The sequence below is a fragment of the Grus americana genome, chromosome 1, assembly GCF_028858705.1.
Source record: "Grus americana isolate bGruAme1 chromosome 1, bGruAme1.mat, whole genome shotgun sequence".
Classification (NCBI taxonomy): domain Eukaryota; kingdom Metazoa; phylum Chordata; class Aves; order Gruiformes; family Gruidae; genus Grus; species Grus americana.
Genome location: NC_072852.1, coordinates 160248945 through 160265676, shown reverse-complemented (window position 1 = coordinate 160265676; position 16732 = coordinate 160248945). Strand labels below are relative to the sequence as shown.

Below are 16732 nucleotides of genomic sequence, written 5' to 3'. Positions count from 1 at the left end.
CAGCCCTTTATCTCACAACACGCGCTAACGTCTCTGGGAACGGAATAAAGCAGTAACCAAACAGACACGCTCCTCTCCCGTCTGCATAGACAGAATTAAATCGTATTTGAAACCAGCTGAGGTTTTTCTTCACCTGCAGTATTTTACAGTGGAATTTTTAATATTGCCGATCCTGATAGTTAAGAATAATTTCTTATCCCGCCAGCTGCCATAGAAGAACACCCACTAGCAGAGCTTGTAATGACATCTGTCTCTCTCTGTGTACCTCAGCCTTAAAAAATACTGATGTTATCCAAACATCGATATAAAATAGTAATATTTTGGCAATGCACTTCTTTATAGAAAAGCTACAGCAGCAACATTTTGCTTGCTTTAATTTTAATACTTTTCTGCAGCACTTGTTGCATTTTTAGCTTCCTTGGCTACTTTTTAGTTATATGTAGCAGAAGACTTTAAATTGGCAATCCTGTAAGGAATCCTGATACCCTATAAGGAACCCACAACCATTTTAAACCGTTCATATTATTTATTTAATAAAAGAGCTTCTGATCCTTATTTCTGTTTCTCATGCAGATACAGCACACGTCAAACTAATCAAATTTAATACTTTTTGTTTGCTTTTGAGCAGTATTTGACAAACGCTTCATTTCATATTGTTACACAAATATCTGAAGTACCGATCACAGTGATACCCAGGGTATTTTGTCAGCCAGAAGGTAGGGAATCTGCTGCCGTGTCCTGTAGTTACACAGTCTCGGCATATGAGCACTTAGGGAAAGATAACGTTTTGTCTTTTGCTGAGTCATTTTAAAGCACTGCGCATAGTCGAGCACCTATAATGGCTTTGCTTCAATAGGAGCAATTCTAGCTGAAGCATTTTGGTAACGCCGAGTTGCTGTAATATCTTCTGTAGTCTCTCTGCTTGCTGCATTTCTGTAGAAATTAATACTCTGCTCTCGTTTGAAGGCTGTCTGCGAAGAAGCGCTGAGAACGGGATCCCAGGTTGGCTTTCATTTGGACGCAGTCGTCTTTGGAGGAGAGGATTTCCGTGCCAGCATAGGTTGTTACCTGTGTGTTTCCTATAAATGTTAATGTATGGGATTTGCATTGGAGAAGCCCGATGTGATGAATGGCCATTGCTTTTCTGACAGCAAGAATTAAAGTAATGACGACACTTGATTCTGCATTTTACGTTGTCACTTTTCTGCTTAATTCTTTTCAGCGCAGAATGTGTCACCGGCAAAGTAAAACATAGTCCCTGTGCGTTACGGGGCACTGACACTTTCGTGTGCTTCTTGCCATGCAGTACCAAAAAAATTAATGAAAAAACCCCCAAAACCTGTTGAGTCCCTGAAATTATTTAAAAATGTGATATCCATAAGAAACACGCACATGCTTTTAAGAATTACATTTAAAGTCCTAAAATTCCGATGTCTGCTTCATCACAGTGTTACAGACAATTATCAGCCAGGCTTTTGACAATATGCACAAATACTCTCCTGCTGCATTTTGCTTTCATACATTAACTATGATGTCCCATGTCAATACAGCCACGTATTCATGTGAAAGCACTATTAGCCTTCCTCAAAAATAAAAAGTATCTCACAATTTCTTTTGTGACAAGCTGCTTAGCTTCTTATTATCTGATTCAGTTTAAAGATAAAAAGTCCAGAGCTATCAACATTTAAATTAAAAATAAGTACATTAATGTAAAAAATTAGCATTGCTTTACTCAAATACTCCTTACAAACTGGAAATCTGTGTCTAAATAATGACCCTAAGGAAAGGAAACATTATTTTTTTTTCACACCAGCCTTTACATGAGCACGTTGCTTAGCTGGTGCCCTGTGAGCACATGAAGTCTCATGTATACTTTTGCTTCATCTACCATCATTTTTTTATCCAAATACTAAAGCTTAAATATTCAGCTTAGGACATCAGTTGTGACAAGAATCAGAACCAAGAAAAGTGCAATTCTATTCTCAGTGTGAATTTTTTAACTCGTTACTTGTACCCAGTATATGAATTTGTGTAAAGCTTCTCTTGCTGTAATGCCTCTCACGCTGCATACAGTAAATAATGTAATCAAATTACCTCACGTTAGTCCCAAGTCCTTACCAGCCAAAGTTTCCACTGACTTCAGGGTTACAACTTCTGATTTGAACTAAATCAAAATCTGATTTTTATAAGCTAGTGTTTAAAGAGACCTCTTTTTTTTTTTTTTTGCCAAAGCAGCTTTTTTTTTTCTCAGCAGAGTATCATTTTGACAATATAGCCTTGCACCCCTCGTTTGTTTTCTAAATCAGCTAAATGAAATCTCAAACTTTTCTTTTTTTAACATAGGAAATATTTAAAATAGACAGGTTTAAAACACTCTTGTCAGCTTTTCTTTGTTTTCATTGTTTTCGCAGGTGCAACAAGCAGTAAGGAAACTCACGATATTCTCTATGCCAGGCAAAAAATAATAGTCACAGCAAAGGCATTTGGCCTTCAAGCAATAGACCTTGTTTACATCGATTTCCGAGATGAAGATGGGCTCCGCAAGCAATCAAGAGAAGGTGCCTCAATGGGATTCACTGGTATGGCTTTCTGCCAATGTCTCAAAATAATGCATAGCTTCTTCAATTTAAATATATTGCTACATTTACTGGCACTTATACAAATAACTTGGGTTTTATTTCAGGTCACTTCTTGAAAAACTCAGTAATACCAAGCTCTACTATGTTTATTAGAACCTTTAAAACTGGGGCTGGAAATTTTGCCTGAAAAGTCACAGGCTCCTTTTTAAAAATCACATCCCATGAAGCGTGTGAGTGTGTTTGAAGAGAAGTTGGGGTGGAGGCTGTGCAGTGATTCCTCCCATCACAGAGCACGGGAAAGGCGATACTGTACTCTGCGATGGCTGTCCTACAACTGCTTCTTAAAATACGTGATTCCCTTTCTCCTGTTTATTTTTAAACATCAGTCGGTAAACATCAGTTCTGAGGTGAAGGAGTTGAGAGGCAAATCTCGTATGCTAATTGCTAGGGGAAAGTTATTTTCTTATTATTTTCTTTGATTTGTTTTCCATCTCCTGGCTGCCCTCCCAGTAAGTGCTGGTGTCACCTACGGGTATTGGCAGGCAGCAAGAGCAGCAGGCTCCTTGCCCCAGCGTCCCGTAACGCAGCCTGTTACCCTGTGATTGCTGTACCACATCGCTCGGACGCCCCGGTGGGACGGTGCAGCCACCAAAGATTGGGGCTTTGCGATAGAAATCAGCCGTTTGACACATGCATTAGAAAATTCTAGCATATGGGACAAACGTTTTACGTTGTCTCTGACCATCATTCAGGATATACGTACGGTAATAGTACATCCCTTTTAGGTTTTTGTTAGCAAAGGCATGCGTCCTGGTGATGCCATCTAGCAAATAATTATATTTTTACAGTTAGCAGTATACGATACTTTAAAGCACCAAGAAAAAAAACCCCAAGCATTCTTTTCAGTGATCTCAACGTGCCAGTGAAAGAATAGCAATCGATGCTCTTCAGCACAAACTCTGCCTCGCTGTCTGTTGAGCTTCAACATTTGCAAAACCAGATCTCGTTTCAGAGGCAGAACAGTTAGCTCCTCATAGCTTTGTTGACCACGTCCATGTGGACTTCTACCCTTCATTTACCTGCGATTAAAGTTGGGAAAATAGTAAAGTTCCTGAATGGTAGCACCTGCTGATGGCTACCTAATCTCAACCAATATTTCCTAGCTTATGGAAAGGCTTGATTTTTGAAAAAAACTTAACCACGTGAACCTCCTGTTGACAGAAGATGGAGTTACAGATGCCTAACACCTTTGAGAGCACTCTTTTTGAACACTTAATGTGTATTTAAATACTTAACTGGGGCTGTCAATTTAGGAAATTTAGACATACTCAGCATAAACAAGATTTGGACTCCTCTGACTTCATGGTGGAAGTTGTCTGACATCAGGATAGGGCCCAGATAGGAGACAAATAAGAAGGTCACGTGTGGCAGTTTAGGGTGTAAAGTGAATTTCTAACTCGGCCCTAGCGGCATCTTGCCTTGCCGTACCAGGGGTAAAGATCTGTAAAAGGTACAGACTTCATTAAGGTGAAGCCGCAGCTCCTGCTCTTTGCCTCCTGCCTTTCCACAACTATCATCAGCACATTTCCAAAATCCAGCAAAGAGCCTGACAACCAGTCCAACTATAATTAGAGACAGGGCAATACTGACTTTTCTGATTTGGTGGCCAAAAAAAAAAATTCAAAAAATCTGTTTAAGTCAAAACAAAACAACATTTTTAATATTTTTGGTTAAAAAAAAAAAAATTACGTCGATCCAAAATGTTTCGCTTATTGTTTTGTTTCTTTTGCTTTCAGTTTAATCTAATATTTTTATAATCTTGCTTGCTTGTTTTGATGAAAATAAAATGTCATGTCAAAACTGAAAGCAAAAATGTTTCCATCCAAAACTATATAAATGAAGCATTTTAACATTTCCAATTTAATATTCATCACAGAAAATTACAAGTGGGTCTTAGCTTAATCTATGACCTTGTATAAAGCAGAAGTCTGCAGATCGTCTTTGCCACTGACAGTCCGCTGATAACGTGAGAATAAAATACTGGTGTCGCCTTAATAGCAAGTTCAAAACACGATTCCTGTTATTTTTAAATATTTAAGCTCCCTTCCTGCTACTTTTTCACAAAGAATCAAAATCATTGAAACCAACAGGACTAACACGAGCTTGGGCTTCCGAGTTAGCTGGAGAACACACGCTTCTTTGCATGCATAGGGCCAAATTCACCACCCTCAAAACTAATGCAAATCCAAAATATTCAGCAAAGTTATATGTGCTTAGATTTTTCCATATTCAGATTTAGACTGGTAGAATTGGCCACAATGTAATCAACTATGTTCACTCAAGATTAAATGAGCAAAATAATATAGTGAAGAATTTGCCATCTATTTAGTTACTGTTGTGACCCTCATTTGCTTATTTTAGCCAAGCTTTCTTTTCTAGTTATCTTAAAAGCAGCCTGTTTTGCCTTCAGTGAGTGTGTTTACAAAAAATCAAATGTTTTCAAATGTAATTTAGCCAAATTAATAGATGCTTTATATGTCTATTGATTTTTAATTTTTTATATATATAATTTTTTAGGGGGATTTTTATGTATATACATGTATATATATATACACACCCACACACACATGCATACACATCCAGGAAGATGTTTTACAATGCCAGAACCTGTGGACTTAAAGTCAGTGTGTTGCCTATATAAACGGTCATCAGTTTTAGGAATGTTTATGTAAAAAATTAAGTAAACCTCGCCATAAGCTTTAACAGCTGACTTAGTCATTATAGAAAGTCCTGTGCTACATGCTGAGAAGCCAGATATAAATACGAAACACTATAGGTTTCCTCTCTTTTTGCAGTCTTTTGTAGAAGACTAAAATGACACCATCATACAGTTACCTAAAAGACTTGACAGGTATTGATTTAAAGCACGATATATCAAGTGGTACTGTAAAAAGGATTTCGTGGTCATAAATTTTAATGTCTTCCAATTTTGCACTCTCTCAGTAACTTGTCAATAACAACAATTCTGTTTAAAATATTTGCTTCATTCTTGCATGGCATTATGTCTATTATACAATTATTTGGAAACATAATCTGTGACAAAAATCAGCTGAGTGCTATAAATCAAAAATTCGATTATATTCTCTGTAAATTGTTCGGTAGTGTTTTAATGATAAAATGTATAGCTTACTGCTGCAGATAACTTTATCAAAAGCAAATCTTTTTACAGAAATGTTTTACACTTAAAAAATCATGTATAAGTATTTTCATTTTTGTTATAATTATAGAGTGACTTTACATGTAATTTAAAATATATTCTACAATTTTCCCAGAAAGTTAAACTCCTTAGATTTTGCAGGAATTATGCGCACACCCTTCAAGTTCAGAATTAGTAGTTTAGCTAGGGAGAATTTGTTGTATTATAAATAAGGAACGTCATAATCTTATTAATGATGACATTTGATTAAATTGACTAAAACCCCTTTGATTAGACCTAATGTAAAACACATTAGGTAAGAAAAAATGTCTCCATGTAATTTCTTTCAAAAAATATAGTTCTTACTGAGTTTCAAGCTTTTACCTGTTTTTAAGCTATTTTTTAAATAGTTATGACATTGAAATTTCAAACTCAATATTTGGATGCCCGTAAGATCATAAAGTAAAGGTTGTTTAATAGGAAATAAAATAAAATTGAGCTACTTATGGCTTTTTAGCAAAGAAACGTGGCCACACTAAAAAATTACTATTTCTTTGCTCATTAAATTAAGTAGATTTTGCTGCTGCGTCCTCAAATTTTGTTTGTACTCCAGGTTATCACTCAGACCCAGTGCAGTCTGATAAAAACAATCCCAGGGGGTGTTTTTTTGCAGCGGTAATTTCATTTAAAAGAGGTGTATCTCTGCGGTCACGCGTGAGACTTCTTACACCGAGCGAGGGGCTGATGTCTAACGTACGGCCGGCTTAACGTCGGTAAGAACATCAGAGCGGACCCCGTTGCGCGCAGCAAACCTCCTTAGGTCCTCGGCGCTTCGAACTTTTCCTTGCGTGCAAAGAAAAAAAAAAAATCTGGCTCCCAGGAGAGGCCGGGGCCCGCGGCGGGACGGCACGGCCGTGGGACCCTCCGCGTGCAGGAGGCTGCTCGCTTGCTGGCAGGTTTGCAGGATCAGGCTCATCCCTCTCCCTGGTTCTGTTATCCGGCACGGAGGAGAGTCAGCAGTTCCGCGGGAAGCTGGGAATTACGGTAGCCTCTCTTTATTAAAACATTTTGAAACCAAAGTGCAGAAATCACACCCGGTCTGTGAAATTCCCTTAGAAATGAACTCATAATGTCAAATGTTACACTTTGAAAACTGTCAGACAAATTAGATATGTATTTGTTTTAAGGTAGCTAAACACAATAGCAGATTAAAACAGATTATGTGGCTGTCTATTCACGTTTGAAAATCTCTAGTAAAAAAAGGCAACATCTATTTTTATTTTCTTAACGTATGTTTATACAAGACGGGATTAAAAAAGAAACCTGATTCATAAAACCTCAGGAGTTCTTTAATGGACCGGTGACTGAATAAATATTGCAACCTACCTGCACCTGCTAACTACTGCAACAACAACAACAACTTAAACAATATTGAGGATTTTACGATGCTAAGCCAATACTGAGAGTTTAGGGCATGATCCTTAGGTGACTGGTAACTTTTCCAGTCCTACAAATCTCTCGCCACCTTCTTCGGAGCTCATTTTTCTAACGCACTTTAATACCACTTATTTAAGAGTGGCTGGAGCTGTTATTTATATAGTTAGATTCAGAGATGCATTACACCTAAGTGTTATTGACTGCCCCGGACAAACAATTGCACCTGAAATGACTGAGAGAAGATGTATGGATTGAAATGGGGAGGCAGGAGAAAGAATCGTGGGTTCTTTCAAACTATATTGAACGCAAGCATAGCTCAAAGAGATTTTTATTCTTAAAACAATCCGGCAAAAGGCGATCTGCCTGTTGTCCGGTTTAAAAAATAAAAGAAACCAAGTAAAATAATTAGTTAAAGAGCAAGAAAGTCTGCGAGGCATATGAGAGCCTCAAGTGGTTGGAACATTTTGCTTGAACATCTGTTTGTCGATGCATGATTCTGGTGTTATTAATCTTCTTTGTAGGTAAGCAGGTGATTCACCCCAACCAAATTGCTGTTGTCCAGGAACAGTTCTCTCCGAGCCCTGAAAAAATAAAGTGGGCACAAGAACTGATTTCTGCTTTTGAAGAACATCAGCGATTAGGCAAGGTAAATATTTTGTTAATATGCCATAGTGGAAACCAAATTGGAATAATATTTAAGATTTAGAAGGATTGGTGATGGCTCTTTGCATTTATCTTATGAAGTGTGCTGTAACTGAGAGTAGTGCTCATGAAATCTGTGTCTGGATAGACTAGAGAGTGTATCTTTATTATAAATGTGTCACTTCCCAATGTATTTACAAACAGACCGGCTGTCTTTTTCTCTCCCCTGTTTTAACTGTAATTCTTTGAGTACGTAGCCTTTTGAGTACCTGCATATATCTACAGCGTCGGTGAATTAAACCCGCTCCTCCATTATGCCGCAGAATCACGGTGCTGCTGTCACAGGAAAATATTTGCAATCAAAAGGCAGGTAGCCTGGCAGACGGCTCAGACTGCTTGTGCAGACATCATTTATGGCAAGAAATAAAACGATTTAGAATCTTGGTTTTCTGAAAAATCTCTATGTTGGTAAACCTGTTTCACTTTTGGGGGTTTGATCCTGCAAACATCCCTGGTAGTGAGTGAATTTACTTATGAGCAGAACTGCTTGCAGATTGTGGTTCTTAATCATTAAAAATGGGAATGTTTTATGTGCATTTGTACCAATTGCTGGACCTGAAATTTGGATAGAGGAGAAAGCAAATTAACACTAGAATATGATTGTTCCTAATTTAGTGCATCATTGAGTCTCACGTTTCCTGCTCTGTGGGTTTCTGCTATGTAAATATTGCGGTGGTGATGCACAATCTGTCTCCACTTTGTGCCAGTAATACTTAAATTAGGGGTCGCCTGAAGGAAGATTTTATGCTAGTTGCGGCATTGTCAGTTAATTATCTTAAAGGTTATTTGCTATAATCCAGTTTGCCTCTTTTTGAAAGAAAAAAAAAAAAGTTGCAGCTAAATATGTTTATCTTAGTTGCAGCCAAGCCCGGGCTAGTTAAAAAGCAAAGTCCCGATGTCAGAACGGGGAGCGCAGATGAGCGGGAACGGTTCGCGTGCGCTTGTGTGGCGTTCAAGTGGGAGACAAATCTCTCTGGTAGTGAAGTTCATATATAAGACTGTGCATAGGGTCTCGCTTTCTCCAGTGCCGTATAAAGGTTTTCTGTACATTTCTTCGCTTTCTGGTGGGTCGAAACAGATTGGGGTGTGTGCCTTCCCCGTCCCCCTGCATTTCGGATACTGCAGATGCTGTGCATTAGAAATGCTAAAAATGTCAAAGCGGAAATGATGCTTTCATCTCAGGGTAAAAGTGTGACAAGGTACTTGCTGTTGCTCTGCCCTTCTCCTTGCTAGGCTATCGCATCCCCTCTGTGGTACCCGGGTATTTCAAACACATCCATGACCATGATATTTGGGTGCTGTCCTGAGCTGTTATTTCAGGGTCACTATTAGGATGCTCTGTGCCTGTATCTCTTTGTTCTGTTCCCTCAATTTTGAAATGGAGGTGTCTTCATGCAAACGATTTAGAAACAGAAAATGTATAAAATGTATGACTGGTTTTGCCCATTATTCCGATTTACAAAGCTTGGCTCTCTGACAAAAGGCATCGTTAAAAACATACTGCTGGTGCAAATGTGTAGGCAGGTAGGTGCAAAAAGAAAAAAGTCAAATTACATACTTAGCCAAATATTGTTTATGTTTATGATGTGTTTAATACTATTCATTCAGCTGAATTTGGTGTCAGAAACTCATCTAAGGAATACCCCTGTCATATGAACAATCGATGAGGAGACTGGACTAAATTTAATTCTAGTCTCGCTATCACACAATCATGAAGCCAAACATGTTTAATATTGAAGAATTCTGTATTAGGCAAGCATTAGTCTTTGGATTTGTTTTGAAGCTGTTATTTTACTGACATAATGCTGGTTTCTTGCTTATATCGGCCATTCGGGGTGGTTGTTTGGGTTTGGGGGATTTTTTTTCTATTTATTAATAAATTCTTTTAAAATAAGTTATAAGATTCTATAATCAGCTGCAAGAACATATTTGCTGAGGGTTTGCAGTTTGGGCTGTTTTTTTAACCAACCAGGTTGCATGCTTTGTATATTTTTGCATGTAGCCCTCTATCAATAAAAAAGGACTGGCAGGTTAATATGTGAACTTGTGGATCTTGTATCACTGCCGTATTGCCGGGCTTCATAACAAAACTGGAAAAATAGTTTTCTGTGTAGTGCTGCAAACTTCGTAACCGAGTTTGCAATGTGGTATTATAAATGTGTCAGTAAGAAGAGCCTGGACGGTCTGATTACTTAAATTTTTTGTCCAAACCAAACATATCTCACTGAGGGAGCCTCTTGCTCCACGTCCTAGAGACATGCTAAAATGTAAGTAATAACTCTTCCCCTACCACCTCCTGACAAATACTCCACACAGCGGTTTTAGTAATCCTCGTGTCCTAATGAAACACCTCTTCTGTTTTCCTTTTATTATATTAAAGTGTTCATGTCAGTAAGACTAAAAATATAGCTGTGGTTAATATGGTTGAGACTTGCACGGTTTTGCCATGTTATTAATCAAAGTTGAAAGCCTGGAAAAAATAAATGTGAGGGATTTGTGCGGCTGTTTGTGTGGTAGATAAGTTACTGGTCTGCAGTCTCTGGGATCACAGTTTGTTATTAATTGGGTTTAAAGTTTGGTGCCCTTAGTCAACAATATTTTATATTAAAATACAGTAATAAGCTTTTATAATCTATTCCTGTTTGAGAGCTACAATTGCAGTAATAATCTGTCTTTGAGAGAAGACTGAACCAGGCTACTTCATCCTGGAGGCTGAAATGCTTTGACATAGGACCCCCCAAATGTGAGTACCGAGGTCAGGAAAAATTAGGATCTTGGATGAGCACTGCGGAATTGGAGATGCTGTGACAGTGTCCAAGCAGAAGGAAATTAGAGAGCTAACCAGCTAGCCAAAAGTATTTGGGCTTGCCTTATGGAGATCGTGCTGTCTGGGGGCTTGTTTTGGTTTGGCTTGTAGGTTGCTTTGGTTGGGGGGGGGGGGGGGGGGGGTGTTTAATATTTGTAATCTGATTGAAAAATAGCATAGCTAGGAAATAAATGCTAATGTTGTATTTTGGACAATTAAAAGACAAATGTCGAAATAGTACTGTTTGCATTTTATACAACTGTTTACTAAGTGCTCTCTTTTGTCTAGAACTTTGAGATCTAAAAATGAAATGTGCTTAAAAAGAAAAGTATTATTTCTGTATCATTTCAGTATTTTTCCAGTAGAATTGCTTTACTAGGGGATGTGATTTCCAAAAATTCAAAAATTCATCCTAAAGAAAGCAGGGGTAGCTGTTGGGCAAATCTAAATACAAGATAAATGTCAGAGCGTGTTCAAAAATGAAAAAGATGGGTAATGAGCATTGTTCTGGTAGTCTAAAGGACAGTTTCTGTTCTAAATTTCTGAAGTAGTTGCACTACATTAAACAGGGAAATGATCTTATAAATCCAGATTAACTGAGTCCAAGAGGGTAGAGTTAGTGGGAAAAGCTACGAGTTTATTTCAAGAAAAAGATCTCACTTCTATCAATGAAGGTACAATAGTCTTTACTATGTAAGTAACAACTCCTGCGTTTACATTACCAATACACTGGATACAGGAATGTAATCTTTTCTGCATGTAGCTAGTGTTTATATATGACATGAAAGTAAGACACTGAAAATGCATTTTTTGAGCCATTCGACTTGTAAATACATCAGGCACAATATCGTTACTGTAATGGGATCTTCCCGAATCATCTGTTTTTTAAATAAAATTCAGACAGAAAGAAAAACAGAAGAGTAAAGTGAGATGTTTCTAAAGAGTAAAGTGAGAGGTTGCTTACACATTTATCTCATGTACTCATTTACAAATGCTTTCAAAGCACCTACACATTAAACCAGGGAATAGGGAGCTAAATGCTGCTGGTGAAGTCACCTGTCAGGTAAGGATTATTTAGAGTTAAGGTAAGTAATTCACAAACCCGAGCTGTAATATAGGTTGAATATTTTAGATCCCACGGGGCAAAACAGAAGAAATATCTGTACATGCCACATACGAATGCACTGAGTGGTGCTTAGAAGATCTGTAGCATATGTTTCTTGCATTATATTCTGTGCCATTGTATATCATGTTCCCAGCGGCTGAGGAATAATGTATATAAACTCCAGTAATTTGACAAACTGTACAGTTTCTTTTACGGATCTTTCCAGGATTATGAAAAATCTGAGGAATGCATTTATTTACACAGCATCCACCCAACAAAGGAATGGAAATTTCCAGCAGTGGCTCCTTTATAATGCTCTTTGTTTAGGAAAAGCTACCCCAAGCCACTGTATCTTGGAGACGATGCGCCCTCGTGCTTGGGCCAGGTCCAGCTCCCACCGCCGCCCGGGGAGGTCTCTCCCCGCTGCCCTCCCTCTCCTGGCAGTGCCGCGGCCCCTGGGAAGGCTTTCTCTGTACGGCCCCAGCCACGAGGGATCCATCCCCTCCCAATCCAGCCCGTGGGTGCTGGGAGAGCAGGACTGTGCCCCGGGGGGGTGGCAGGCTCCTCTGGGCTGCCTCCTGGGAGGGATGCACCGGAGCATCCCTCTGGCATGGAGCAGTGTGGGACCCCATCAACCCGCAGGGATTATATCACGCTTTATAGGGCCTTATATCTCAGGGCTTTACACGGAGCTGGGGGTGAGGGAGCAGCCCGGCTCCCCGCTCCCCTCGCCCAGGACAGACTGCAGGCAGAGCTTTGAGGTGCCACCAGCCAAGCTGGATCCCATCCCGGGGTGACACCAGCAGCACGGGGTACCTCTGTGCACCACTGGGCTGCAGCGCTGTCAGCGCTCGCTCCGAGGACGCAGGGCATTTGCTATCGTTTCTGTTAATTAGGCAATGTATATTCCTCACGCTGCAGAGTGGGGGATTCAGAGATTTGCGATAAATTGCCACCTTTTACGAGCTTCGGCGTTAAGAAGTATAAGTTCAGGTGCATCGCTATGCAAAGATGGAGAGCACTGGTGGGATTTAAGCATGGACCACTGTTATATTGTTTTTCTTCTTTTAAAAGTGGCCAAGTGAAATTTTAATGTGAAAATTGATGAATAAATAGGCATTGAGAGAGCTCATGATAGTACTTAAAGTTTCTGTATACAATTTTATTCTTTGAAAAAGATTTTAGAAATGTGTTTTCTGTCACAGTTGAAGGCTTTTCTCTTAGAAAGATCCATCTGGGGGCAAATTTTGAACCTTTACAATAGAGCAGAAGGGGCTATATTAGCTAATTGCTTGTGCTATACTGGTTCCTACACTGGCACAATCAGTCCTGAGGGAGTTATGCCAGGTGGGGAGAGAAGGAGACAGGTTTTACTACGCGGGGCTGCAAAAGCTCCTAAGCAGGGCAGAAACTCATACAAAACATTTTCTTGCCAACTCCCCCTGCCTCCCACTCCCCAGCAGGCATTCGGTGGCTCTTAATCTGTTTTCCTCCACTCATTAAAGACCTACGTCCAAAACATGGAGGGGGGAGAGGGACTCGGATGGCACTTCGACATTTCCCGCAGGGAGAAGTTTCTCCGCGAGCCGGGAGCAGAAGGACGGATGCTGTGCCCCTCCGTAGCCTTTCCACCCAGAGGCAGCTCCCGGAGGAGGCGGCTGCTGTCCCGGGGGACACGGGCTCTGCAGAGGGCACGGGATGGCACCCCTCTGGCTTCCTCCTCAGCAAGGCACGACCTTTCTGTCCTTGCGGCATCAAGGAGGTGCGTGCGGGGTCTCGGTGAGACAGGGTGAGTGAGTGCCCTTGCTTTTGGAAGGGCCGTGCCGTGCCGACACGCTCCCAACGCAGGTGATGCATTTTTTGCGGGCGTGGAAGAGAGGAGACGCCCATCGCCGCAGACGCCTGCCCACTGTCGTGCCAAAACCTGCTCTGCACCAAGCAACCCACTGAGGCAACTACCCACCTCCCAAGTCCCTCTTTACAAAGCATTAACAAGCGCTCACAAGCCTCGCCTCAATTTCCAAAGCAGGATCTAACCAGAGATGTAATGTTCTGACCAGATGGCTCTTTTTAAGGCTTACTGAGGGAATTCAGAAGCCTGTACAGCCAAAATATTGTTTCAGTTAATTTAAGTAGCGGCGGTCTTGCTGCCTCCTCGCTCCTCTCTGTGCTAGCCAGCTTTTTCAGGGACCTGGAGAAGCTCTCTGCAAAAGCTTCCTCAGCTGAAATAGAGAATCGCAGTAAAAAATGGCTGTTCAATCCTATTCAGAAAATGAATCTGAAATTAGAAAAAATATAGAACACAAAAATACCGGCGATTCCATTCTTGTTGACAGAACAAGCTTCGCTGTTATTTTCTCACCTCCTTTGTATTTTCCAGCTACCTTCCCCCTTGGTATCAAATGCCTTTTCTGTGGCCTGTAGTCATTTACTTCCAGATGAAATTTTCTAGTTGATATTTAACAGATAGCTTCCATGACTATAAACCTCAAGTTAATTCTAAATGACTTAATTAAGGGCATCTGAGGATACGGGAGTCTTAATATTAGTTACTTTTCATTTTTCCATGTAATAACCATGATGCTTACTAGGGGGAAAAATGCATGGTTGGATAGGATGTTTGTCCAGGAAGCTGCTTTTGTGCTATAAAATAAAGATTTGCTTGGCAGCAGCAAGTGTGCTCTCTAGGATTCTTCCGTTCCCAATACCATTACAAGACAGAGGATGGAAACCAGGGGAGAATATTCCTGATTTCTAGGACTTTCTTCTGTTTCTTTAATTTTATTCTTTCCTACTCTAAAGACGCACGCAGGAAAGCAACAACCATAATGAGAAGGAAACAAAAGAAAATGTAAAGACAGCGATAAAAAAAAACACCCTCGTGTCTGTCTTTCATTCAGGGATCTTAAACAGGCCGTTTGCTCAGGGAGAGGTAGAGACTTTGGTGCCTTGAAGGAGTTTCTGGAGCTGGACCAAGCAGGATCCCCTGGCCCATCCCAGCCTATATGGCTGTCCCCCAGCTTGGAAGGGAGGTAAGAGGGAAAAACAGCTTGTCTGGCTCACACAGCAAGGCAAGACCCTTATCCATGGGCTGGGAGCGATAGTGTCAGACAGAGGAGAAGTAAAGGACCTTGTGGGTCCCTGTTCTTCATCTTTCCTACCCCACTGTGGACTTGAGGGATCACAAAGTCCTTCCTACCTGTTGAGCTTTAGAAAGGGCTTTTTCTGTCAGACTGTTTGTACTGCTGCTAGGGAGTTATCTGAAGTAAAAATTAATCTCTGTTTCATGTTGGTGTTGCTCTTTCTTTCTCGACCTTTTGTGTCCTTCCATCTGCTCCTAGAGGTAGAAGCCTTTCTCATACAAACAGGTCTGCTTCTGGCGTCACAAGCTGATTTATCCTCTGAACTAACTAACTGCTTCTGTTCTGGTGGAAGTTTACACTGGTGAAAAGAAACAAAAGGTAGTGATATTTAATGTTTTCTTCATGTCAACAAAATGGCTACAGAAACTTGCTGGTCTTGATACTTTGCAGAATTCCCTCCCCATCTATCCATTCCTTCAACAAATCAGAGAGACGCACTGAGCATCTCTTCCTGCCAAAAAGACATTTTTGACAAACCTTTTCAAGGATCATTTATTTTCCCCAAAGATTATGCGTACGGGAGGTCTTTTCTCCCATAATGTTGCTACAGAAAAGGAGTGAATGTCAAAGGGTTCAAAGGAGAGGATACAGAAATACGTAACCCAAAAAGCTCTGTTTGTATAACTCGCTGTGCGTGGAGTCTTCAGTTTGTCATATGTGACTACACTAGTTATTTGGGCATTTCCTACCTACTGCAAAGATGCTAAAAGAAGGCCAAGACTTTCGTGCCAACCTGAGCTGAAGGCAGGACAGGCCTGAGACATTATCTTGTTGTAGCCCGAAAAAGGTGCTCAGTTGACCTAGATATGATTGAACACCTCCTAGCAGCTCGCTAACCTTTGGAAGTTCATCACTAAAAGGTGGAATTGTGACCCAGCTCTTTATCATGGCTCTTTGGCTACAACTTGCAGAACAAAACAAACAAAAAAAAATAATAATTAAACCCACATTCAGCACCATCACAGCTGTTAGCTTATTTCCTACTCTTGACTTCCCCCAAACTATGGTTTCAACCTTCTGTTTCAAGGGAAAGTCATTCCTTTGCAGTCAGGATAATCACTCCTCCCCCAGGCACAGACCCAACGCCATTTGCTGCGTCCAGGACTCTCTTCTCTTTTGTTCATTACCTGTAACCAAATCCAAGCAGTCTTTAAGCCCCGAAGCAAAGATTTCCAAATTTCCTCTGCAGGGGGTCATTTAAACAATGTGTGTTTTCATTTAATCCCAGGGGAATTATCTTCCTGAATGCCCTGCTTTTTAGGGGCACCCTTTGCCATCCACCTGCTTCCTTCCCTCCCCAGAAGAGCAAATCTGCCCATCTTCCAGAGCACAACACTCTTATTTCCTTGTAGCAGTTTAACATTGTGCAGCATTAGAGATAATGTTCTCAGACCCAAGCAGATTTTAGTGGGTTTATTCCATGTATTTTTGTGGTCTCCAAAAAGTCATAACTAGACCTTTGGGATTTAGAAGTGGGCAAGTCACTAAATTACCATGGAAAAAAATCATGTTTCTCGGGTAACTGTGGATCAAAGATTTCTTGCATCTGTGGACTTGAGGATGCTTGTCAATACGAGTTCTCCATTTCCCCTTGTGGGAGATACGCAAGGTTTGCACTGGCCAGCTGGCATCACCTGTTCTGCTTGCTTCCATTTATCCTGGCATCTGCCCGCGAGTGCCAATACAGGGCACAGGGGTTGGAAAGGGACTTACGTTATTACTTATTTAGACAATGGCTGTATTCACACACAGCCTCTGGCCCGC

The 16732-nt window shown here is 40.5% G+C and overlaps 1 protein-coding gene across 2 annotated transcripts in view; it reads left to right on the top strand.

The window, feature by feature from the left end:
• Positions 1 to 16732, top strand: part of CLYBL (citramalyl-CoA lyase) — a 176656-nt gene that overhangs the window by 152527 nt on the left and 7397 nt on the right. For both annotated transcript variants that reach the window (XM_054812018.1, XM_054812022.1), the window contains 3 exons: positions 967 to 1060; positions 2412 to 2579; positions 7734 to 7858. In XM_054812018.1, coding sequence (XP_054667993.1) covers positions 967 to 1060; positions 2412 to 2579; positions 7734 to 7858 — 387 coding nt within the window. The remainder of the gene's footprint in view (positions 1 to 966; positions 1061 to 2411; positions 2580 to 7733; positions 7859 to 16732) is intronic.